At 39.3% G+C, this 26,489-nt stretch overlaps 1 protein-coding gene and 1 pseudogene across 2 annotated transcripts in view; both read right to left on the bottom strand.

The window, feature by feature from the left end:
• The window catches only part of COPS4 (COP9 signalosome subunit 4), a 59,921-nt gene extending 55,281 nt beyond the window's left edge, over nt 1-4,640 (bottom strand). For both annotated transcript variants that reach the window (XM_090267913.1, XM_090267914.1), the window contains exon 1: nt 4,437-4,640. In XM_090267913.1, coding sequence (XP_090124039.1) covers nt 4,437-4,510 — 74 coding nt within the window. In that variant the 5' untranslated portion in view covers nt 4,511-4,640. The remainder of the gene's footprint in view (nt 1-4,436) is intronic.
• Nucleotides 4,641-25,458: 20,818 nt separating this feature from the next.
• On the bottom strand, nt 25,459-26,237 carry LOC150019172 (kinesin-like protein KIF20B pseudogene; annotated as a pseudogene).
• Nucleotides 26,238-26,489: the final 252 nt, after the last annotated feature.

Below are 26,489 nucleotides of genomic sequence, written 5' to 3'. Positions count from 1 at the left end.
CCAGGCACATGAGGGGGTACCCACATGGAACCAAGACCATGTGGAACAGAGAAGAACCATCAGCTGGGCCCAACCCAAACTGCCAACCAACAGAATTATGAGCTAAGTAAATGATTGTTGTTTTAAGCCAAGTTTTGCAGAGGTTAACTTCACAGCAAAAGCTAACTGACATAGATAAGTAAAAACAAATCCACACAGACACATCATAATGAAGTTGCCGAAAATTGAAAGACAAAAATCTTAAAGCCCTGGTTGGTATGGCTCAGTGGATTTAGTGCCAGCCTGTGAACTGAAAGGTCGTTGGTTCCACTCCCAGTCAGGGCACATGCCTGGGTTGCGGGCCAGGTCTCGGGTTGGGGCCTGTGAGAGGCAACCCACAGATGTATCTCTCGCACACTGATGTTTCTCTCCTTCTTTTTCTCCCTCCATTTCCCTCTCTCTAAAAGTATATAAATAAAATCTTTTCTTTAATCTTAAAAACAAGTGTCAATATAATTTTTTAGGAGAGAAAAATAATTTCCTAATGAAGTTGATCTTTAACCATTCTAAATATTTCAACTCTATGTTAAGTGGGAAAAAATGGGCTAAAGACAGGCATTCAAGGCACACACACACACACAAAAATCTATCAGAAATGTAGTCTAGTTTGGTGAAAATAATATAGGGCAAAAGGGTAGATGTGTTTAGAGGTAAGAGCTATGAGCCAAGCAGCTTTGCCACTAGCTATGTGACCTTCGAGCAAGGTAGTTCATCTCTGTACTTCAGTTTTCTCATATGTGATATAAATAACATTACTTTTTAAGGATTATTAAAAATGTAAGTGAAGTTGCACTTGGCACAGAGTAAACACTAGATGTTAGGGAACTTCACTTGAGATGGGAACCACTAAAACTGTTGGGTGTAGGAATAGCAAAGAACTAGAGAATCTGAGTTAGAAGGGGACTTTGAGGTTATACAGTCTATTCTCTGGGGTGTGTGTGTCTGTGTGTATCCTCCATTTTTTAACAGTTCTATTCCATTCTAATACAAAGTCTACCTCTGTAAGGTAGAGAAATTTATTTTCTTCCAAAAAGCTTTTCTAATAATCAAAGGCCACTAAAACACCTGCCATTACTTTCCTTTCTCCAGGCTAACAACTTGCTTATAAAATAAAATGTTTAAATTTTTTTTAATGTATTGATTTTTTAGAAAGAGAGACGAAAGGAAGTGGGGGGAGAAACACTGATTTGCTGTCCCACTTATTTATGCATTCATTGATTGATTCTTGTAATGTGCCCTGACCGGGGATCAAACCTGCAACCTTGGCATACTGGGACGATGCTCTAACCAACTGAGCTACCCAGCCAGGGTTTAAATGAAATATTTATAGACTCCAAAGGTCCAATAGCTTCCTCTGTACCTACATACCCCAGAACTGGAAAGAAAAGAAAAACATAAAAGGTCTATTGTATAGGATTAATTCAACAAATACCTAGACTCCAACCTTAAGGATGCCACTAGACTTAAGAAAAGCAACTAATGAGGTCCTGTGTGTGTGGATGAGTATGAGTTTATATTGGCAATTGTTCAGAGAACGCTTTAGGAATAAATAATATCTGAACTGAGTTTTGAAAAACCAAGTAGATTTTAGTTAAATGAATAAGACAAGGCTATTATAACAGCTATCTACTCAAATGTTCCCTCTCAAGGAGCTCCTCCTCTCCTAAAGCTTTATATGAGAAAGCAAACACAATGCATATATGTACAAAATCACTGTACAAAATTTGCAAAAATGCTTTTCATATCGCCAATTATATCAATTTTACACTGCTGTTAATTCATAGTTATAGGAAAGGATTTTTAATCGAAGTTTTGGTAAGAAAAGCAGGATAGGTTAAAAATGTGTTTTTTAAAGTAGACAAATTTGGATTTAAATTTAAGTTCTGACCCTTTGTAGCATTCACCGAATCAATCAATATTTATTGGCCCCAGTCAGGTAGCTCAGTTGGTTAGAGCATCATCCCAATATGCAGAGGCTGCAGGTTCAATCCCCAGTCAAGGCTCATATAAGAATTAATACCAATGAATGTATAAATAAATGGAACAACAAATCAACCAATCTCTCTCTCAAGTCAATAAACAAAAGTATATATACTTATTGAATGACTACTCTGTTATAGATATCCTCTTGTTAATTGCTGAGAACACACAGTATCAGTATTTCAGAAACATTTTCTCCATCATTCCTTAATATGGAACCCTTTGTTACTCAGCTCCTAATGTAAACCCTGAAACTACTGATATATTTCAAGAGTGATCCTCTCATAAAGCATGTAGCTGGAAGAAATGTTTTGTTATGAAAATAAATATCCTGACACATTTTTGTTCAGATAGGACCAGATATATACCTGCAGGCAAGTCCAAGACTTTCTTCAGAAAGCACTAGCTATCAGTTATCAAGCACATTATTTCATTTAATCTTCATGATAACCCTTAGGGTAGACTGTTATAGTAATGGCCTCCAATGAATTATGCTTCCTTCTGACCGTGTGCCTTTATAATGTAACCTGGCAACTCTTTCCATAAAGGGGTAAACTCATATCCCCTCCCCTTGAATCTGGGCTGGTCTTGTGACTCACTTTGACCAGTACTTGAGAACTGATGTTGTGAGACTTCGAAGGCTAGCCTTATGAGGTCTTACAGCTTCCACTCTCACCCTCTTGGTCCTGTAAGGATGCCTCAGCTAAACTACTGAATGAGAGAGCATGTGGAGAGAGAGAGAGAGAGAGAGAGAGAGAGAGAGAGAGAGAGAGACTCAGCCAGAAATGTATGGGTATCTGTTTTAGCCCGCTACCCCAGCAAAGCTGGCAGCTAACTGCACCTGAATGACTCAGCCCAGACAAGGTCAACAAACAGCCCAGTTCATGCAAAAAACCCTGAAAAAATAATAGTTGTTTTATAACTAAGTTTTTGGTTTGTTACACAGCAATAAATAACTGAAGCACCCAGCAATATAGGTACTATTGATTATCTGCAATTCATAGCTAAGGAAGTAAATGCTTAAGTTTCAGATATCTGCAAATACATGAAAACGCTGTTTCTTTTGATAACTAATGTACTTATTTTCTTCAACAAAACATAAAGGAAAGCAAGCATGGGGAAAAATACAAGCTAATTTTACTTTCATCGAAACCTATAAAAAAAGTGTATGCAGAAAGTATTGAGCTATGAAGGCATATTCAACTCATTTCCAGGCCACAGAATAACTCAAGGTGTAGTTAATAACTCTTTAATAATAATAATAGTAACAAAGAAAATCTTGTGGCACTTTCTAAGTGTCAGGTACTATTCTATGTGATGTAAGTGTGATATTAAGTGTATATGCACAAACACACTCATTTTGTCCCAGTCAAGAATAAGTCCTCTAATTATACCCTGTTTCCTAAGGGGGAAATAGTCACAGAAAGTAAAGCCCAAGATATAGAGCAAAATTTCTCACTCATAAAAGTCGATTTCATTTACTGCCAAAGAAAAGGCTGCCCAGCATATATAAAATATAGTCAAGGGTTTCAATAGCCAGGTAAGAGCAGCTGTATCCCATTAATATGAATCAAAGTGATCTCAGCTGTCAGGATGTAAATACTGGGATCAATCTGAGAAGCATACTGTACACAGAATGCATGTTCATTATAAAAGAACAGCGCTGTGAAATCTACAAAGAGAAACGGACCCTATCTATAACCACCTATGATTAACACTGTTGACAGGCAACTGTCACAATTTTAACTTGGAGTGCACCTAAAACTTCTACATAAATTGCGACAAAAATTGCCAAACAATCCAGATTTCTGCTCTATTCATCCTGACCCGTATTGTGAGGACATCAGCCCGTGTGCCCTTCTTCAGAGCTGGCGGAGAGAGAGTACCCAAAACACAAGGACCCAAAGAACATGGTCCAAGTGATTCTGGACGACATGATAGCGGCCATACCTCCTCAACCACCAACATCTTCAAGAAACCATCTCCCTAAAAAACTCTGCATCGAGGTCCCAAAATATAAATCTCTCTAAATTTAAAAAAAAGAAAAAAGTCCGAAGAGATGCAGATTTCGGTGTGAGAGGTCACCCAGCAATGGGAAGTGGCACCAGGCAAGACTTAGAAGGCCGTGGGAGCAGTCGCCCCCGACCACGTTTCCACAATCTTAGGAGACGAATAAGGATGCTGTGGAAGGCTTAACAAGTTGTCAGTCACCGCAGATATACTGCCCCAAGGCTCCCTGCACAGGGTCCCCTCCAGCTTTCTGCTGCTTCCTATGTTTCCCTCCACAACTGCAATCAGGCCCGCCCCCTTGATCCGCAGGCCAGCTACTGGCCACACCACCGAAAGCTGCCGGCAACCCAAGGAGAACAACTCTGTGGCTTCCCTCCCCACCTCCCATGGCCCTCGGAAATACTCACTTGCCCGCCAGATCTTTATGAGAGCCGCTCGAATTCATGAGCTGGGCCAAATCCTGTCTCACGGCTGCCGCCATCTTTCTTCCAGCTCAGCCGAGGCTGCAGGCCTCACGACCAAAAACAAAACGAGTGTAGCCCAGAGAGAACTGGAGATGCCACAGAGTAGCGTCTGTGTGGGCTAGAGCGCCGAGTGTGTGAGCTTACGTTTGGTCCGCCCCCAGGGTTGAGTGACGCGAAGATCCAATCCTCAAGTCCGAGGCCCGCCCAGGGTCCTTCCACAGGCTCAAACTCGCACGCTCCCACTTCGGATTGGCGGATGAACTCCAGGGCACTGCGTCATTTGTGCAACTCTAATAAGTTCCGAGTAGGCAAAACGATCGAGTTTTCATTAAGTTCCGTGTCTCACATCTATGGTTTACTGTTGTTCGTTCTTTTAAGACAGCCCCTTAAACTTCCTATGGTTAAGAACCAGTTGCTTTTATTGCCAGCTTACCACAGACGGGTATTTTGTAAAGCACAATTTAAAATGCCCACGTTACCTCTCGTACTCTGTAGGCTGTTTATGGGTTGATCTTAACATCCCAGCTTTGTCCAGGACAGTGCCTTTGTTGTCTTGGAATAATTATTGATAACACTCCTTTTCAAATGGAAGCTGTACCGTTTGGAAGAAAAATTATACACTCGTTCTACCTTATAAAGATAATTACATATAATGTAATTGTATTCATTACTTATGTATCCTTACAAAATTTCTCTCTGAAAATAAATTTTTATCCTTTCTAGCTTTCACAAATGGTAACACACAAGATCATTAGTCTGCTCTTGATTTTTCACTTTTCTGTATATTTTACCATGGAAGTGCAGAGAACTTCCTCATTCTGATTTAGAGCTAGAGAGTATTGGATGCCATGGTTTATTTAATCCTTATGGCTAGGCATTTCAGTTGTTTTTAATCAATCAACCAATGCTCAATGAATAACCTTGTACATACATAATTTTATATGTGTATAGGTAGAATACATTCCAATAAGAAAGTCAAAGGGGGGGATTTACTTTCAATTTTTATACATCCCACCAAATTGCACTTAATAAGAACGGTACAATTTTGCCTATCTACCAGCAATATCTGGGAGTGCAACTTTCTACAGCCTTGTCTACAAAGGATGTCAAATTTTCGAATTTTTTCCATCTTGACATGCAAAAAGTAGCATGTTCTCTCTATTGGGAAGGGAAAAGAAAAAAAAGACCAGAACAAGAAAATACTTTTAGAAAGTGATACGGAGATTGCCCACATCAATTTAGACCTCACCGCTTTGGCAAGAGCTTTGTCAAATGAGCAAGCCTAGCAACAGTGGCAAGCTTTTACCCCCCCAAAAGGAAAGAATGGTTTTAGAGAGATCATCAGTAATCTCTACGAGTCTGTCCCTCTCACACCTAAATATCTGTGTGTATCGTTCTTCTTACAGTAGAATACTTTTACCCTAAAGAAGAGAATTCAAGTTCTCATTTAGTTTCTGTATCAGCTTAAAATCGGGGATATCTGATTATGCATAATCTTCTCCATCAGGTCAGGTTGTGGATTTTCATGGTCCAGAGACATATAAACTATAAAACAAATTATCTGCCTCATGTCCATAGATGTAATACAAAACAATAGTGGAGCAGGAACAGTATAACCACAGTTAAAACTGAAAAAGTAAGAATAGGAAATAAAGCAGTTACTTGTCCATGGCAATGGTGAAATCCTGCATAGGAATTATGAACAGCCACTACCCTGGTAGTGGAGTAAGTTCTTTGGTTAAACCCTAGTTCTGCTCTTTGAGAGGATATGCATTTTCCATTATATTCTGTGGACCCAACCTTTGACCTCTGAATACAGATTAACTGGATATTGGAGAGTATTCCCTCTTTGGGAATACTCTTGGGGTAATGTCTTGGGACTTGAATAATTAGAGGCTTTTGTAGGCCAGGTTTTTCAGTGCTTGTTGTTGTTGTTTGTTGGTTTGTTTTTAGAGAGATGGGGAAAGAGGAAGAAAGAGAGGGAGATGAATAGGTATGTGAGAGAGAAACATTGATTTGTTGCCTCTCGCAATGCACCCCAACCAGGGCCTGAACCTGTAACCCTGGCATGTGCCCTGACCGGGACTTGAACTGGTGACCCTTTGCTTTGCAGGACAATGCCCAACCAACTGAGCCACACTAGTCAGGGCAGTGTTTTTATTTTTTCAAAAATACAATTTCATTGAATATTCAGTAAACTTTGTTTGCTTCCAGACATTTTCAGATGCCAGTAACCACACCCAGAGTTGTTTACAGAAGCAGTTCTTAAACCAGCCCTGTTCTCTGCTTCCATGTTTAACCTATTCTTTTTGTGTGTGTGTTATTTTTTGTGGTTTTCAGCCCATTCTTAACATCTTCTTTTTAATGATTACATCCTTGAAATCATCTGAAACAATAGGCTTAAATGAGAAGAGAACTCCACGTTTTTTCTCTTTTGAGAAGAGAACTCTATTAATTTAGTTTTTGCTTCACCTTATCTTTGTTTTCTGGTGTGTGTGTGCATGCATGTGAAAAAGTCTTAATGGGCTGTGAGAAATCTCTAAGCCAAGTCCTCTCTTTTGGTTTTTAGGGAGTACATAAGCATTTGGCTTTTTCAACTTAGTTAAGCCTCAGAATTTCTGCACATTTTATCCCCTTATTACCATGACTTCAAACTTTACTTGTAATACCTTGCTGAAAGCTACAGACACAAAATTGCCTCTTTCCAGATACCTCCACTAGGGCTATGAGCTATGAAGGGAGGTTGTCTGCCTTCCTAATTATTGTAGGCAGCAATCTTACTAAAATTTTTGACATAACAAAGTCTCCTCTTTCCAGACTGTTAATTATCACTGCCCAACTGAGACAGAATAGTAAGAACCTAGTTAAATTCCTGGGCAGGTGGAATGGGAAAACTGAGACAAGAAAATCAAACAAGACCAAGCAGTTTGAACAATTTAAAGCCAGCTGGTGAATCACAAGACCTTACCTCCTCTAACCAAGGACACTTGAGAGTAAATGGTTCGTACCTCTCCTCCCTAACCATAGAACATATAACCTCCCTGGTCATAAATCACGGTGTCCTGGGAAGAGGGGAGTGTTACTGCAAACAGGAGAAATAACACTGGAACAAAGGATGGGAATAAGCTGCATGACTCCCCCTTCAGCTTCCCCTCTCAAGAGAAACAGCATGTCTGCACTCTCCCTAGGAACTTACCTCTGCCAAATTCCCACACTTCCCCTACACAAATTTGCTTCTGAAAGCTCAAAGTAAGGTGGATGTTAGGGTTTTTACCTTCCACCTTCTCAGATTGCTGGTCTCTGATATTAATAAAAGTGCAATTACAATATAATCCAACCCTGTCTGCTTTTTGGATGAGTGGTGACAGCACATGCCCTGGACTTGCTTGCCCTCTGTTTTCGAGTGCTGCAGGGATTGCTTCAGGACTCTCTGGTCAGGGGGAGTCCCAGAGGCTGCCTGGATGGGGAAGCCCCAACCCTGACCAACATCTTCAGTAGCTTCCTGGCAATTTTGCCAAGGGAGATCTTTGGTCCAGAGACCCTGGCACTTCCTGTCACCTCACTTTTCAGTAAGAGATGGGATTTGCACTCAGAAAGCCTATCTGTTTTATGGCCTTTGCCTATCTGGTGGTCTACTGACCAAATCTGGGATAAGTCAATGCCCCGTTAAGCTTTCTATAAAAAATATCTGGTAACCAGTTTCTCTGGGGAATCAATGGACTCCAACTGGATGAGTAAAAATCCATTTCTCAGTGTGGGGTTTGGCTGGAGTGCTCTTCTGGCTTTGGTATATGGATTTTGGGTATTGTTTACTTTTCTTGTTGCATACTACTTTTTAATTGTCTGTTAGTTTTCTTTCTCTGTTCCTCCATGTGAAGAAGTCAGTTTCTGTCCCAGAGCTCTCCTTTGTTTCTCTTGTCTGTCTGAAATAAAAGGTGGTGTGAGATAAAGATTCTAAGGTTAGTCCCAGACCCTCATTTAGAGGAGTACTCAATTGAACTTTATCTCTTGCTTTAGAATGTTTTTGTTTCTGATGTTCCCATCAGAATCCATTAGGTGATATTTTAGCTGACTGCTCAACTTACAGTTATAAGTCAATGACTAATCAGAATTGTTTTGCCAAAGGTCTTGTAAATAGAATAAGATCTCTTATGCACAAGCTCTCATGTTGTTATATCATAAGAATTCTACTCAGAAAGGATTTAAATTGCTGGTTTAAAAAGGGAGAAGATCTCATGCCCCTCCCAGACTGTAAAATTCAGAAAGATGAAAAATGAGGAGATAAGTCTCTTAAACACTCTGAATCCTCTGCCTGGAGGCCTGGTAGCTGTTGAAGTCTGAGAGCAGTAGGGCAATTAATGCCACTCCCCAAACTCTCTGCAGGTTGCAGAAGCAGAAGGAATAGATAGCCTCTTCTCAATGTGGAGAGAAAAAAGTGGTATTTTTAAACTCAAGTCACTTTCCACCCAAGCATGATATCTCCCCCACCTCTCCTCCTGCCTCCTTAATGTTGTCAAGGACAAAAATAAAAGCTATTCAAATATTTGTGAGGATCATGTGGTCTAGAAAAATATTTGATATTACACTGGTTTAATTTTAATATATTTTAAAGTTATTAACATAAAGTATATGTTTGTTTGCCTGGGCTTGCAGGAATAAGTTCACTTATTTATCCCTGTTGCCAGATTTGTCAATAAAACGGCTTGGGTAATAATTGGCTTTAAAAATCTTATAAAGTTGTTAAAAACTACTAAGTAAATGTAACTAAAATGAAGAGTTTTTGACAAAACTTATCAGTAATAATTATACATATGTACCTAAGCATAATTTTTCTAAGTCTTTGGAGACTTGGAACTTTGGAGTTTTGCTAGGTTAAATGGTGAAATTTTTTAATATCTAGATATTTTGAAATAACAAGATACTGAAATATTAATTGATCTGAATTTGCTTACTTTGGCTTCTTATTACAGAGAAGCTAGGAAATAGATTTAAATCTGTTAATGAATATATCTCATACTTTATTCGAACTACACCTCTAGAATATGTGTTTACCAATGAAAGAACCTGTTTCTAGAAGTTATGTAATGAGTTCATAATAGTATCAATCTAAAGAATGTTAATTACTTACTTTTAGTTGTGACTAAAAATCAAGGCTTCTAAGAATTAAGAATTTTAGTTAATTTGAAAAGAAATTGTATGGTTTGGTAATAGAAGGTATAAGGTATAAAAACACTTGTTGAACAAAAAGGGAAAAATAATTTGTCCTAAAGTTAGTTATTTATGAATGAGTCTTAACAAAACAAAGCAAACTAAAAAAAACTGAATGTATGTAGCAGAGAGTCTGTGCAAGCTGAAGGTTTGTGAAGAGAGATCTTGAGAGAGGAACTTATGTAGATAAGCTGAATAATAAATTTAATTAGATAAATGAATCTAACTATCAAAAGTAAGCTAATACGGAATCTGTTTGGTTCTTTTTTAGTCTGTTAAAAGGGAAAAGGTTTTCCTGTTTCAGCCTAGAAAGCAAAGATTCTATGTTTTTTAAAAAACAGTTATGTGTTATATTGTGTTAATCAGGTATTTGATTATTCAAAAACCCATATTCTTTATTGTAAGAACCAATGTTTTGCTAGCCTGTACTTATGTTTGATACTTTTTTGTCATTATGGCTAAATAATTGAATATTGTTTCATAATGATATATAATCTTTTGTTCAAGTATATTTGACAACTTCCCAAGGGTTTAAATTTTCAGAGACTTGTTCCTGACCTAAAATTGGCATTGAAATTTTGAAGAAGAAATTTTGAACTAATTAAGCCTACTTAATATGCTTAAAGTACATGGGAAACTTGGTCAAATAAAGAAATAATAGCCCTGGCTGGTGTGGCTCAGTGGATTGAGTGATGGCCTGCAAACCAAAAAGTTACTGGTTTGATTCCCAGTCACGGCACATGCCTTGGTTTCAGGCCAGGTCCCCAGCTGTGGGGGTACAAGAGGCAGCTGATCAATGTCTCTCTCACACATGGATGTTTCTCTCCCTCTCTTTCTCTGTCCCTTCCCCTCTCTCTAAAAACAAATAAATAATATCTTTGAAAAATAAATAAATAATAATTATGTTCTATTTGTACACATACATTTTTATTTTTAAAGTAGATGTTCTAGGATTACATAAAAAATCTCCAGGTTTCTACAAAGTTCTGATATACTTCCATTTGTGATTTAAGTTGTTATCGTAAGATGTTGTTGCAGGAAGACAAATTCCTCTGGCAATTGCATTACAATCAAATATCTAACTATGTCATCTTAAGGGATGTTTTTGGTTATTTGGATACAGCCATTGTTTTACTCTAATGAATTTGCAAAAAATATATTATAATTTTGGAAAGGTTCATAGAAAGGACTCTGACTTATTTAAATTACATATTTCTGAGAATAAATATTCAGATCATACCTTTGAAATGAATGAAGATTACTAGAGCTCTATGAAATAACTGGATTTATAGAAATACTTACAAATAGTCAGGATAAACAAAAACTAATTATGGGACATAATTGTCGTCGGCAGCCGTCCGTCTCAAGAGACGATGGTGTAGCTTCTTAAGAGTCTATCTGCACCGCCGAGAATGGCTGTGCAGTCCGACTCGGGAGTGACACGGTATCTGTCTCCTCCCGTGTTGAATCAACATCTTGCGATGATGCTGGAGTGTCCTCTCCAGTGAAGCTGAAGCTACAGAGCCTGGGCAGGGTGATATGGAGGGTCCGCTGTTGCCCATGCAGCAGACCCCCCCTCTCTTCGCAGCTGAAGGGTCCAAGGGAAAGACGGAGTCAATACAGCTTGGCTTCAGGTGCGCCGCAGGAGTTGCTGGTGTTGACTACAACGTCAAACCGCCTTAGGGACTCCGGCTCCGGATTTTCTGTCGGGGTTTACTCCCTTAGCCTTTCCCCTGAAGAGGTATGCCGCAAGGCAGCGGAGGTTTTTTGGAGTCAGAGTTTTCCTTCTCTGATGTGCCCTGACTGGAAGATCGAACCAGCGACACTCAGCTCGCAGGCCGACGCTCAATCCACTGAGCCAAACCAGCCAGGGGCAATGGGACATAATAAGCTCAAGATAATTGTGGCTTTTATAACATTTTGTTGAAAAATATTGCTATTTTTTAATCTTTTGTTTTTCAGACATAAGAAAACATTTTTTCCTTAAAGCAATTTGTTAAATTATACTTTCATAAGCAATATTTAGGCATTTATATTTTTCTGCCTACCTGGTTCCTCTGGACTTTCAAGACTCTCAATGAGTGAGTATTACTATTTCCATGGAAATATATTTGCTTGCATAAAATCAGTAAGAGTCTGATTTCTTCAAAACAGAACACATAAATCCAGTTTTTAACTGTGGTTTCATTAGCCAAGTCTTTGTCTTGAATGTCATGATCAAAAGAGACATGCCTGAACTCTGGGTGTCAGCAAAAACTTAAGGAATGAAGATTGACCTTGAAGCCAATAAAAGCCCCTTGAAGACATGGCCTCGCACATTGCTTATTCAGAAGGTTCAGTCTCTCCAGGTAAGGAATGATGGTTGCTTTCCTGAAAGATACCAAGGAAAAACTCTCTAGACATTTTTGAAATCTCAAGAGCTTGACAAACTCATCTACATCTGTAGGTATTGGAGGCAAAGCCTAAGGGCTATTGTGTAACTTGGCTTCTTTGCCGTGAGAGGCAAATTAAATTCAATCTGAAGATTCCTTGTGAAATTCCAACAGAGAAAATTTGAAAAATGCCTATATGTCAATTACTATTCTTGTTGTGTTTATGCAAATAATCAGGCCAAATGGAAATTAGACTTAATGCAGTCTCTTTAATAAAAATAATAATAATTTGGGAGAAAATTGAATTCAATAAATCTATAATACACAGTTATAAGTATTAAATTCTAGTTAAAGTTTTATTTTTTACTTACAAACTGAATTGGATCCTGAATTTTTCTAGTTTTCTTTCAAACTAATGTTTTATTTTCTTTCATCCTTTGATTTGGAATTACTGAGAACTACTGATGCAGTATCACCAGAAACATTTAAACTATAGATAAAGAGGATCTATCAGATAGTCACTGCTTAATTTCATTCTAGCAAAAACTGCATTTGGAAGTCTCATCTGACACTCTTGCAGACTCAGAAACTGGTATATGATTTACTGTGTTCATTAACCTTTGTGTTCTTTTATTTTCATAACTGGTTACTTGTTTACACAGGATAAGCCTCACTTTAGAAGCCCATCTGTATCACCACCTCCTGAAATGAGACTCAGTGGTTTGGCTGAATAGACTTGTTGTCAGGACTAGATGGTTGAATTGAATACAACAATTCCATATCAAGATGATGATGCTTCAGGGATTCCAACCTATCCCTACTTAGGAACAATTAGCTAACAGCCTCTCTCTTCCAGTCCCAGGTCCCATTCCCTTACATCCCTTAAATGGTGCAGGAAGAGATCACCATCCTTTTCAGAACAAAGCAGGTATTGATAAGAGAATCAACTCCCTCATAACCCCTAAAAGATTTTAGGGATGAAAGTCTCTGAGGGGATATGAGACAGGATAGTAAGAAGCTGGGAAAATTCCTGGGCAGGTGGAATGGGGAAACTGAGACAAGAAAATTAAACAAGGCCAAACAGTTTGAGCAATTTACAGCCAGCTGGTGAATCACAAGACCTTATCTCGCCTAACCAAGGACACTTGAGAGCGAATGGTTTCTACCTGTCCTCCCTAACCGGAGAATATATAACCTCCCTGAAAATAAACCATGGTGTCTGAGGAAGAGGAGAATGCTAATGCAAACAGGAGAAATAACACTGGAACAAAGGGAGCCAGTTGCATAACTCCCCTTTCAGCTCCCCCTCTCAAGAGGAAGAGCAGGTCTGTGCTTCCCCTAGGAATTTACCTCTCCCAAATTCCCACATTTCCCCTATACAAACTTGCTTCTGAAAGCTCAAAGTAAGGTGGATGTTAGGGTTTTTACCTGCCACCTTCTCAGATTGCTGGCCTTTTATATTAATAAAAGCACAATTATAATCCAATAATCTCTGCTTTTTGGGTGAGTGGTGACAGACAGCACAAGCTCCATACTCAATTGCCCTCTGGTTTCACAACCTCAAAGAGAAAGTCACATATTTTTAGGTTTGCTTATAATAGTGAAGAAAACAAACATGCATGGCACTGAAAGTTTATTCTCTCACCCTCTTTTCAGTTGCTTAGCAAGAAGTTAACTAAACACATGTGAATTAACTCAAAGGAAGTGCAAAAATCTTACTTCTTTTTCACTGTGCAAAACCGGGTCCCAGCCTTGACCTACTGAGTCAAAATTATTATGTTAACAAAATCCCTCTAGCAATTCCTGCACATTAAAGTTTGAGTAGCCCTGCTGTAGCAAATATCAGCACAACTGGTATAGAAGCTCTCCTCTCTAAACTCTTATTAGAGAAGGCCTTTTTTCCCTGTCCAGGACATCCCATTTTTACATATTCGACTAGGTAGTCTCTTCACCCTTGATATCCCCCAAAATATGCAAAGACAGTCATCCTTGGAGTCCTTTTCCTGGTCCATCTTCCACGCTATGTCCCATGTGCCCAGCTCATATATGCCTTACTAGAGAGGAAAAGAAGAGCATAGGTGATGATATATATTCTGCTGTTTTCTGAGCATTAATCCTTACTGAACATTGATTCCACATGTTGCCAGTGCTGTGTGACAAAATTGTTTCAGAGTGATCTTGGGTGTTTCCTAGCCTAGACCCAGAATCAGCCACCTTTTCAAAAAGTTCTATTTCTTTTAAGAATTGATATTTATAGACATCAATCTGTGTGCTAAGGATTCTTATTGGTACTGTATTGGTCATTTGGGGAGCTCTTCATAAGACAGAATTAGGAAATATCTACATATTTGAAGGATAGAATAACTCGTGGGTTCATACTGATACTTCCAAATTCACTTTAGGTGATTTCACTTAACCTCTTCTATATTACATCTGTATCTCCTTTCACATTTGGAACCGTGGTTCACAAGTACATAGGGGATTATAGAATCAGTATATTCCATAATTATTCATTTCATTCATCCCATGTTATACACATAACAGCCTCAGTGTAACAATATTAGTAATACCATCTCCAATATGATGGCTGGAAAGAGTTCAAGATTTTCCTGCTATTCCTCTCCTCATTTCCTCTCATTTTTAATTGCATTGCATCTATATTGTGAGCACATACAGTGATTACAAACAATGATTAGTTCATACTAATCCTCATTTAATCTTTGTTTTATAAGTAATACATATTTAATGCTCACCATCAGCTCTTATATTGATATCTCTCTAGTCATCTTAATAGTCTGAAGTTAGGTTCTTAACAGGTTTCTATGGATGAGTGCATGGAAATCATATTCTTGCATGCTCTTGTATTTTGGTGACATCTTTTTTTTTTATGTTAAAAAATCAGTTTTAATCCTGGCTAGTTGTGGATCAGGGGATTGAGCACTGACCTACACACCAAGAGGTTTCCAGTTTAATATCCAGTAAGGGAACATTTATGAGTTGTATGCCAGGTGCCCGGTTAGGAGCATGTGATAAGCAACTGATTGATGTATCTCTCACACATCGACGTCACTCTCCATCCCTTTCCCACTCTCCCATTTTTAAGTATATTTTGTTATTTCTGCTGTTACAATTGGCCCAATTGTCCCCCTTTGCCCCCCTCTGCCCAGTACTTTCCTTCCCTCCAGCAATTCCCCCCCTCCTTAGTTCATGTCCATGGGTTTCTCCCTTCATATACTCTTCTTAACGTCACCCCTGTCTATTTTGTTTCTACCAATGCTTCTTTTTTTTTTTTCAGATTTAATGTGTTTTATTGATTAAAATATTACATTTGTGCCAATTTCCCTTCCCTCTGCTCCCCTCCACCCGGTGGCCCCCCTCCCTCCAGTTGTCCCCCCCTTTTAGATTATGTCCATTAGTTGTGCATACAGTTCCTCCCAACCTCTCTCCGTCTATTCCATTCCCTCCTACCTTGATCCCCAATTCCTATATCATCTCCCTCCCTTTCCCCATTCCCCCTCCCTGTTGACCTCCCCCCAATATGCTTCCCGTACCCACAGTTCCTTTTCCACTCTCGTTGCCTATTTAGTTTGCCTTTGTTTCATCTCCCTAGCTTCTGTTTTTTTAAACCAGTCCCTTTAACATCTCGTATAACAGTGGTTTGGATCTAATGAACTCTTTCAGTTTTATTTTGTCCTGGAAACACTTTCTCTGTCCTTCTATTCTGAATGACAATTTCGCTGGATAGAGTATTCGTGGTTGTAGGTTTTGGATTTTCATTACTTTGAATATTTCTTGCCAGTCCCTTCTTGCCTGTAGGGTCTCCCTTGAGAAGTCAGCTGATAGTCTAATTGGGACCCCTTTGTACATAATTCTTTTCTTCTCTCTTGCTGCTTTTAAGATTCTCTCTTTATCTTTAATTTTTGACATTTTGATTATAATGTGTCTTGGAGTGGTTCTCCCTGGGTCCAGTCTCTTGGGAACTCTCCTTGCTTCCTGGACCTGCAAGTCTATTCCCTTCCCCAAGTCTGAGAAGTTCTCCTTTATTATATTTTCACTCAATTTTTCAAGTTCTAGTTCATCTTCCTCATTCTCTGGCAAACCAATGATTCTTACGTTGGGCCTTTTATAGCTGTCCCAGAGGTTTCTGATCCTCTCATTGTTGCTTCCCATTTCCTCTCGCTGCATTGGTTGACTGCTTGTTCCTTCTCCATATTCCGGTTTGTTGAAATGAACTCTGGATTTTTTCTCACCTTCTATCTCGTATGCGGTTTTGTTCCTTTCGTTATGAAATTTTTTCGCTTCTTTCTTATCTTTTTCCTGCTCTTTTGTGAATTCTGTAAGCCACCTGATAACAATGGCCCAGAACTGAGCCTCTGACAGGTTTCTTATCTGTTCATCTGTCAGGTTCTCTATCTGCTGCCTGGTGAGTTGTGTCACCGGTATTTCTATAGTTGTCTGCCTCATTTTGACAGATGCGTTTTGTTTTCTTGGGCCGGCTGTCAGGGGCAGTGCCTGTGTACTCGTAATGACCCAGCGACCGGCGGGCGCCGTTTGGCGTCACAAATCAGCGACCGGCGCCTGCCTGTCCGCGACCTATTTCGCAGCCCTGTGGTGCTTTCTTTGGGGGCGGGGGTCCAAGATGGATTCACACAGTTATTCAGCTAGGAGACCGGGATCCGTCCTCCCGTCCCCCTGGGCCTCACTGCTCAAGGCGATGCGGCGGCCGCTCTCCCCAGCGCCGGAGTCGTGCACCGCCAGGGGCTTGCGTAGCCGGGACTCCTCGCCGGGGTCGCGCACCGCCAGGGGCTTGCGCAGCCGGGATTCCTCGCCGCCCGCCGCTCCGGGTGCGACCGCAAACAGCTTTGCCCTCTTTAACTCTTACCTGCCCAAATGGCACCGCTGGTTTATAACTTCATATGTTGGACTTCCGTGTAGTTTTATTTTCTGGAATTTCTAGTTATCCTTTGTTTTGAAGTAGTTGTATTCCTCTCTAGTTGTAGAGGGAGACCTAGCGTGTCCGTCTAAGCCTCCATCTTGGCCGGAAGTCTCTACCAATGCTTCTTAATCCCTGCACCATTTCCCCCAATACCCTCTCTTCCTCCTACCAGCTGATAACCAAAAAAATGATCTCCATACCTATGATTCTGTTCCTGTTCTAGTTCTTTGTTTAGTTTGTTTTTATTTTTTTTAGATCCAGTTGTTGATAGTTGTGAGTTGTTGTAGTTTTAATGTTCATAGTTTCGATTTTCTTCTTTTTTCTTAAATAAGGCCCTTTAACATTTCATGTAAAAATGGCTTGGTGATGGTGAACTCCTTTATCTTTACCTTGTCTGGAAAGCACTTTATCTGCCCTTCCCTTCTAAATTATACCTTTGCTGGATAGAGTAATCTAGCTTATAGGTCCTTGCTTTTCATCACTTTGTAGTGAATACTTCTTGCCTACAAAGTTTCTTTTGAGAAATCAGCCTATTGTTTTATGGGAATTCCTTTGTAGGTAACTCTCTACTTTTCTCTTGCTGCTTTTAAGATTCTCTCTTTATCTTGAACCTTTGGCATTTTAGTTATGATTTGTCTTGGTGTTGTCCTCTTTGAGTCCAACTTGTTTGAGACTCTCTGTGCTTCCTGGATTTGTAAGTTTATTTTCTTCACCAAATTAGGAAAGTTTACCTTCATTATTTTTTCAAATAAGTTTTCAATCTCTTGCTTTTCCTCTTCTCCTTCTGGCACCCCTATGATTCAGATGTTGGTACATTTAAAGTTGTCCCAGAGCTTCCTAAGCCTCTCCTTACTTTTTCGAATTCTTGTTTCTTCTTTCTGTTCTGGTTGATGTTTATTTTTTCCTTTTGTTCCAAATTGTTTATTTGAATTCTGGCTTCCTACCCTTCACTATTGGTTCCTTGTATATATATATATTTTTTAATTTCATTTTGTGTAACCTTCATTTCTTCCCTTATGCTTTTGCCATACTCTATGAGTTCTCTGAACATCTTTATCACCAGTGTTTTGAACTCTGCATCTGATAGGTTGTCTATCTCCATTTCATTTAGTTCTTTCTCTGGGGTTTTGTTCTGTTCTTTCATTTAGCCATATTTCCTTGCCTCCTCAATTTGGCAGCCTCCCTGTATTTGTTCCTGTGTATTAGGTAGAACTGCTTTTACCCTCTGTCTTAGTAACATGGCCTATGTAGCAAAGACACTTGTAAATTTTGTGGGAAAGAGCCTTAGGTAATTGCCAGGGTGGGGCCACCCACTTCACTGCTTTATGGTTCTGTTTGTGGTTGGGAGTTTGGAGAAGGGATTATGCCACTGCCTGGCTTCTGGCAGTTTGCCTGGCACTCCCCCCATTTCCAGTTATTTCAGCCACTTCCTGTATAGGATCGGTGCTTTTCCAGTTGCTGCCCTGGGGTTTGCATACATTATAAGACCACACAGGCTCTTTAAGCAGCAAAAATCTGACAGTTTCTTCCATTGCTCCTATCCCCACTAGTTTTTACAGCCAGAGGTAATGGGAGTCTATCTTCCTGGTGCTGGATTGCTGGGCTGTGTGGTCTGGCCTGGGGTTATAATCGCTGGCTCCCAGGGTATCCCACCTGATTTTTATTCACCACATGTGAATGAGGGATCATCCTTCCACTGCCCCCACTGCTGTCGCATGTCTAAGCCACACTGCCTCTCTGTCCCATCTCTATGACTTCACCCCTCCTACCTGTCTGGATGAGTGTGGCTTCTTTAAATCCTTGGTTGTTGGACTTCCATATAGCAGGATTTTTGATAGTTCTGGTTGTAATTAGTTTTTGAGATCTGGTTGTAATTCTTTCTATAGTTGTGCAAGGAGGTGAAGCATGTCTACTTGTGCCTCCATCTTGACCAGAAGTCCTCTTCTCTCTTAAAGTAAATAAATACAATCTTTTAAAAATTGTAAAAAAAACAAAACAAAAAAGCTCATTAAAATCATTTTTGTTAGATGTAATAAACCTGGACTCACTTTTCTTGAGAATCTTAAGTGTGGTGCCCCATTTTCTTCTGGCTTAAATCATCGCTGAGTCATGACACTATAAAAGTCCTAAAGGAAAACATAGGCAGTAAAATCTCAGATATCCCATGCAGCAATATTTTTTCCAACACATCCTCTAGAGCAAGGGAAATAAAGGAAAGAATAAACAAATGGGACTACATCAAATTAAAAAGTTCCTTGCTAAAGAAAACATCAGCAAAATGGAGAAGGAACCCACTGTATGGCAGAACATATTTGCCAATGATACCTCAGACAAGGGTTTGATTTCCAAAATATATAAATAACTCACACAGCCCTGACTATGAATGAAAGGGTCACTGGTTCTATTCCCAGTCAGGGCACATATGCCTGGGTTGCAGGTCAGATTCCCTGGTTGGGACGCACAAGAGGTAACCACACATTGATCTTTCTCTACCTCTCTTTCTCCCTCCCTTCCTCTCTCTCTAAAAATAAATAAATAAAATCTTTTAAAAAAATTAAAAAAAATAACCCATATGACTCAACACCACGAAGAAAATAATCCAATTAAAATATGGGCAAAGGACCTGAAGAGACACTTCTCCGAGGAGGACATATGTTGAACCAATAGATATGAAAAGATGCTCAACATCACTAGCCATTAGAGATGCAAATTAAAACCACATGTGATACCAACCTCACACCAGTCTGAATGGCCATAATTAACAAATCAACAAACAACAAGTGCTGACAAGGATGTGGAGAAAAGGGAACCCTAGTGCACTGCTGGTGGGAATGCAGCCTGGTGCAGCCACTGTGGGAAACAGTATGAAATTTTCTCAAAAAACTAAAAATGGAACTGTGTTTTGATCCAGCAATTCCACTGCTGGGATTTATACCCTAAGAATCCTGAAAAATCAATTCAAAAGAACCTATGCACCCCTATGTTCAAAGCAGCATTATTTACAATAGCCAAATGCTCAAAACAGCCTAAGTGTCCATCAGTAAATGAGTGGATCCAAAAGTGTGGTACATTTACACAATGGAATACTACACAGCAGAAATAAAGAAGGACCTCCTACCTTTCATGACAGCATGGACGGAAATAGAGAGTATTATGCCGAGTGAAATAAGCCAGATGGCAAAAGAAAAAATACCATATGATCTCACCTGTAAGAGAAACCTAATGAACAAAACAAACAAATGAGGAAAATAGAACCAGAGGCATGGAAACAAGGAACAGACTAACAATGACCAGAGGGGAGGGGGAAGGCAGATAAGGAGGGGGGGGAACAAAGAGAAAGGGTCTAGTCAAGGAACATGTATAAATTACCCATAGACATGGACAACAAGGTGGGAGTGGGGGAGTGGGCAGGGTAAATTGGGACAACTGCAAAAGAAAAACAATAAAAAGACAAAAAGAAAAAAAAATTGCTGAAAAATCTCATGAGAATCTAATTTTCTTTCCCTTATAAATCACCTATACTTTTTGCCTAGCTGCCCCCTAACTTTTTCCCCTCTAACATCAAGTAATTTTACTAGACTATGTATGTGTTGGTGTTGGTCATTTTCCGTCAATATTCTCAGGTAGATTGTGTACTCTTTCAATATGTAGTTTCAATTTTTTTCAACAACATTATGTTTAATTATATTATTGTATTTGTTGTATTCTTTTTGTTTCTTTCTTCAGTACTTACTATTATCTTTACTTACCTTTTTAAAAGTATATTTTATTGATTATTGTTACAGTAGTCTCAAATTTTTTCCCTTTGTTCCCCTCTGCCCAGTACCTCCTTTCCCTCCAGCAATCCCACGTCCCTTAGTTCATGTTCATGGGTCGTGCATATATGTTCTTTGGCTTTACCCTTTCCTATATTATTCTTAACTTACCCCTGTCTATTTTGTACCAACCAATTATGCTTCTTAATCCCTGCACCATTTCCCCATTTTCCTCCTTCCCACTCCCAGCTGATAACCCTCCAAATGATCCCCATACCTATGATTCTGTTCCTATTGTGTTTGCTTAGTTGGCTTTTGTTTTTATTTTTTAGATTCAGTTGTAGATAGTTGTGAGTTTTTGTCATTTTAATATTCATAATTTTTATCTTCTTTTTCTTAAGTAAGTCCCTTTGACATTTCATATAAAGGCTTTGTGATAATGAACTCCTTTAGCTTTACCTTGTCTTGGAAGCATTTCATCTGCCCTTCCATTCTAAATGATAGCTTTGCTAGATAGAGTAATCTTGGTTATGGATCATTGCTTTTCATCACATTGCATACTTCTTGCCAGCCCCTTCTTGTCCACAAAGTTTCTTTGGAGAAATTAGCTGATAGTCCTATAGGCACCCCTTTGTAGGTAACTCTCTGATTTTCTCTTGCTGCTCTTAAGATTCTCTATCTTGAACCTTTGGTGTTTTAATTATGATGTGTCTTGGTGTGGTCCTCTTTGGGTCTAGCTTGCTTGGGACTCTATGCTTCCTGGACTTGTATGTGTATTTCCTTCACCAAATTTGGGAAGTTTTCCTTCATTATTTTTTTACATAGCTTTCAATTTCTTGCTCTTCTCCTTCTTCTTCTGGCACCCCTATGATTCAGATGTTGGCATGTTTGAAGTTGTACCAGAGGTTCCTATGCCTCTCCTAATTTTTTTCAATTCTTGTTTCCTCATTCTGTACTGGTTGACTGTTCTTTTCTTCCTTATGCTCCAAATCATTGATTTGAACCCCAGTTTCCTTTCCTTTACCATTAGTTTTGTGTGGATCTTCCTTTGTTTCATTTAGTATAACCTTCACTTCTTCCCTTATGAGTTAGCCATACTTAAGCATATCTGTCAAGCCTGTGAGCATCTTTATCACCAGTGTTTTGAACTCTATGTCTGTTAGGTTGGCTATCTCCTCATTTGTTAGGTTGCCTATCTCCTCTTGCTTAGTTCTCCCACTGGAACCATGATCCGTTCCCTCTTTTGGGCCATTCCTCTCTGTCTCCTCATCTTGAAAGGCTCCTGTGTTTGTTTGCCTCTGTGTTTTGGGTAGAGCTGTCACACCTGTTACATTGTAAGGGGCAGAGCCTTGAGGTATTGTATTTGTCAGTACGGGCAACCCATTTCACCACATTGTGGTGCTGTACATGGGAAAGGGGTTTGAGAGGAAACAATGCCACTTACTTAGCACTCGCCCCTTTTCCAGGCACTTCTCCCACTTCCATGTGGAACTGGTGCTGCTCTGTTTCCCTGGCCATCGTTCCCAGAGTGGGTGGGTCTGCAGATGTTCTAGGACTGTGGGGACCCTTTAAACAAGCAGACTCTACTGAGACATCAGCAGTTTCTTCCTTTGCCCAAACCCCCACTGGTTTGCACAGTCAGAAGCAATGAGGCTTTATTTTCCCCGGCACTGGGACTGTGAACTGTGTGGTCTGGTTTGGTGCTGGGAGCACTCCCTAGGTGTCCCTCTCTAGTTTTTAAAATGTGAGACCATTATTTCCGCTGGCCTGCTGCTGCCACCACTGCTGCTGCCGCCACACCATGTCCTCTCTGCCCTGGCTCGGCCCCTCCTACCTGTCTGGATGAGTATTTCTTCTTTATATCTTTGTTTGTTGGACTTCCATGCAGCTCGATTTTCTGGAACTTCTGGTTGTCTCTAATTTTGAGGTAGTTGTATTCCTTCTTAGTTGTGGAGGGAGATGCAGCGTGTCTGTCTAGGCCTCCATCTTGGCCAGAAGTCCCCTTTTCCTATCTTTAATAGTCACCTTCCCTCAAAATCTTTTTATTTCTGTTTTATCATCTTTGTTGTTTTAAAATTTTATCGTTTTAACTCTCTATTTCTCTTAAGGCACTGGCTGCCATTTTCATTTATTTTTTTAATTCAATTTTTATTTTTAGAGAATGGGGAAAGGAAGGAGATAAGGAGAGAGAGAAACATGATGTGTGAGAGAAAGTGATTGGTTGCCTCTCTCACACCCTCAAATGGGGACCTGGCCCAAAACCCAGGCATATGCCCTGACCGGGAATTGAACCAGTGACCTTTCAGTTCTCATGCCAGTGCTCAATCCGTAGAGCCACAGCAATCAGGACTACATCAATCATTTTCTTTTTGGCTCCCTTTTTGCTACCTTTCATTAGGCACTTTTTCTTGCTGACTGCCATGGTGCTACTCAGAGAGCCAAAATGCCCCCATTGTCTCTTTATTATACCTCATTAAATGAGACTCATAATATTCTTATTTCCACACCCTTCACTCCTAGTTGAGACTTTTAGAACACATTTACTTCTGTCCCTTCTGTCCCCACATTGGCATTTTGTTCCATTTCACCAAGTATTTGGTTTTCCTTTGCGACATGCATTTTCTCTTTTAGGAATCTATAATTTACCACCTGTGTTATAATTCCCAGTTATTTTGCCATTATTTTAGTGATGTTACTATATAAATTCAAAGAAATTACCACAATTTCCCCTTCTCTTCATCTTCCCTGTCTGATATTAGGTCTCTGTCCTTATTATTTTATTGTTTGTGATTCCTCAGATACATTGCATGGGTAACATATTTGCGAACTTGCACATATTCACAGATATCTTTCTATCATCCTAATATGAATGGGATTTTGACTGAGCTGCTATCCTTTTCCCTCAGTCACCTGTAACTGTTGCTCCACAGTCTTATAGTTTTCAGGGTTTCAGATGAAAAGTCTAATGCCAGTGATTTCTTTCTCTCTCTCTCTCTCTCTCTCTCTCTCTCTCTCTCTCTCTCTCTCTCTCTCTCTCCTTTCTTTTCCTTGAAAGACTGAATATGCAGTCAGGACCATACATAAAAATAAAGTTCTGATCCATAACCTGCAGTAACCATCCCAGGAAGCCTAAAAAATTCCTATAAGCAACCAGTCGAAAATGTCCACCACTTGATCATTAACTAGCAGATTCTTGAAATTTTGCCCCTACTTTTAACTTCTGATGAACCAGAGAAAGCCAAATATGCTCCTCTAACCAATCATGTAAGATGCCCCACTTGAAGTTAGGCTGCTTGGCAGCTTCCCCATGGCAACAGTCTGCTATCAGAGTATACCTGTATTCCTTTTTCTATAAAACTACAAAGCTTTTCCATTCCATGCTTGCCTTAGATTCCTGGTCAACACGATGGTGGTGGCCAAGTCCATTGCTATAGAAAACTTTGTATAAATAGCCTTTGCTTGGTTGTCTTCATGTTTATTTCCACACCTTCCCCCTCGCCCTTTCCTGTGTATTCCCTCTCCCTTCCTTTTCCCTCTCCTTCCCCCAGCTCTATGTCCTCCTTGTTCTTGTTTTCCTTCTTTTTTTAATTGTTTTTCAATTACAGTTGTCCCATTTTCCCCCATTGCTCCCCCCAACCCAGCCCATCCCTTCTCCCAGTCATTTCCCACCCTGTTGCCCATGTCCATGTCTATGTGTCATTAATACATGTTCTTTGACTAGGTCCTCCTCCTACTTACCCACCTTCTCTCCCTCCGATCTCTCCCCTGATAACTGTTATTCTGTTCCTTGTTCAATTTTGTTCATTTGTTTGTGCTGTTCATTAATTGTTTTTCTTCTTTTTGTAAGTAATTTGTTCTTTCCACCTGGAAATTTTTAAGATCTCTTTACAGGGGTTTTCCTTAAGTATGCTTAGGTGTGTCTTTTCTCATCGATCTTACCTGAGATTCAATGACCCCTTATTTGCAAAAGCAAGTCTATCTTTAGGTCTCTGAAATTTTCTATTATTATTTGTTTAATTGTTATCTCTCTCTCCCTCTTTGAAAAGTCGACAAGTAAATTTATTGTTGATGTATTCTCTTTATTGAATTAAAATTATACTATTATAAAATAGCAATGTATATACAGAGGGATTAAATGTATAATATAATATATACAACTATCTTTAAAGTCAGAATGCAAGTTACATTAATTATGAATACCAAATTTACATTAAAACATTCTCCATAGTGAATTATTTGGCTGTTTTAGTTCTAAGTCATCATTTGAGAATCTGATGATTACTTTCCTCTACTTTATGGTCCATCAAAATCACTTGGTCATCCAAAGAACTTATATACATGACCCATTGACATGAACTAAGGGGGGGTGGGATTGCTGGAGGGAAGGGGGGTATTAGGCCAAGGAGAGCAAAGGGAAAAAAATTGGGACTACTGTAACAACATAATCAATAAAATATACTTTAAAAAATACTTATTTACCGGCACACACAAACACAGTAGAAAACAGATAGCAATCTGTTGTAAAATGTTAGCAGTAAATATCTTGATTTTGAAAAAAAAAAAATCACTTGGCTGGATATATCGATAGGAGATGAAATTTCATTTGTGTCTAATTTGTTTGGCTCATTTTTTTTTTTTGAGATACATTTTCTTTACTTACGTCTATATTTGAGAGCTTTGAAGGGCTCATTGTTTCAATTATCTTCTTTGCTTTTGATTGAAGAATTGTTGGGGAACATTGCAAGAAGTCTCCAAATTTCTGTAGTGTTCCTTCTTTTTTCTTAGTGTCCAAGTTTACATTAATTGCAGATGCCTGACTGTAAAGAATATGATTCCTGAGATGACGATCATGCGGAAACCTTTTGTACCTTTTTGACAGAAGAATTACTGTGCTCAGAAACAGGGGACTTCAAGTTAATTCTGGGTGCAGTATTCTTATTTTCACATTTCACCAAGTATTCCTCCATCTTATTATTCTTGCTCTTCTGAGCCTTGGTAATCTTAACCACTACTGGTAAGGTACAACCAGGGTGTTTCAATGCCATTCTGTTTGGCCATAAAGGTGTAAATTGAATCTCTAACTCAGGTTTTAGAAATTGGGTGCTTTGATTATTTTCTGTTGACACTTCACAAGAGTTAAGGATTACACATTCATCCTCTACTTCATTGCTGGAAAATTTTAAACTTGTTGCTTGAGGTTCAATTTTAACTCCACCAAGGTCTGTTGAACTCATAGGTCTGGGCTTGATATCCATGGTTTCTTTTTCTGTTTTAGAATCCTCTGGTGTGATCCTTTTTTTTTTTTTTTTTTTTTTAATTGTTCAATTTCATTATCTTTCTATAAGTTACTGGAGATCAGTGCTTTCAGCTGTATTTCTAAAGCTGCAACCAATTGATCCCGTTCTTCTTGCCACTTTCAGAAGTTACTGTCTTTCTCTGCCAGCTGTGCTGTATTTCCTGGAAAGACTTCCATGAACCACGTGACAAAGCAAGGTATCAGGCCATTTCTCCAAGGGGCTCTTATTTGCTGTGAAAGTCAATCTTAATTTCTTAAAGCTTTTTGGTGACATCCAGAGTCCAGCCATCACTTCATTAAGAGTTGCTGAATTAGATCACTGGCCATGTAGGGGGATGAGAAGGAGGCTGTCCACAGAGTTCTGAGAGATGGAAAAGAATTAGAATCCTCTCTCCAAATCTCACAGAGACAAGGTTAGGGGGTTAGCCC

The sequence above is a fragment of the Furipterus horrens genome, unplaced genomic scaffold (assembly GCF_987537825.1).
Source record: "Furipterus horrens unplaced genomic scaffold, mFurHor1.1.pri manual_scaffold_2, whole genome shotgun sequence".
Classification (NCBI taxonomy): Eukaryota; Metazoa; Chordata; class Mammalia; order Chiroptera; family Furipteridae; genus Furipterus; species Furipterus horrens.
The sequence above is the reverse complement of the archived record's forward strand: the minus strand, read 5'-3'. Positions and strand labels throughout refer to the sequence as shown.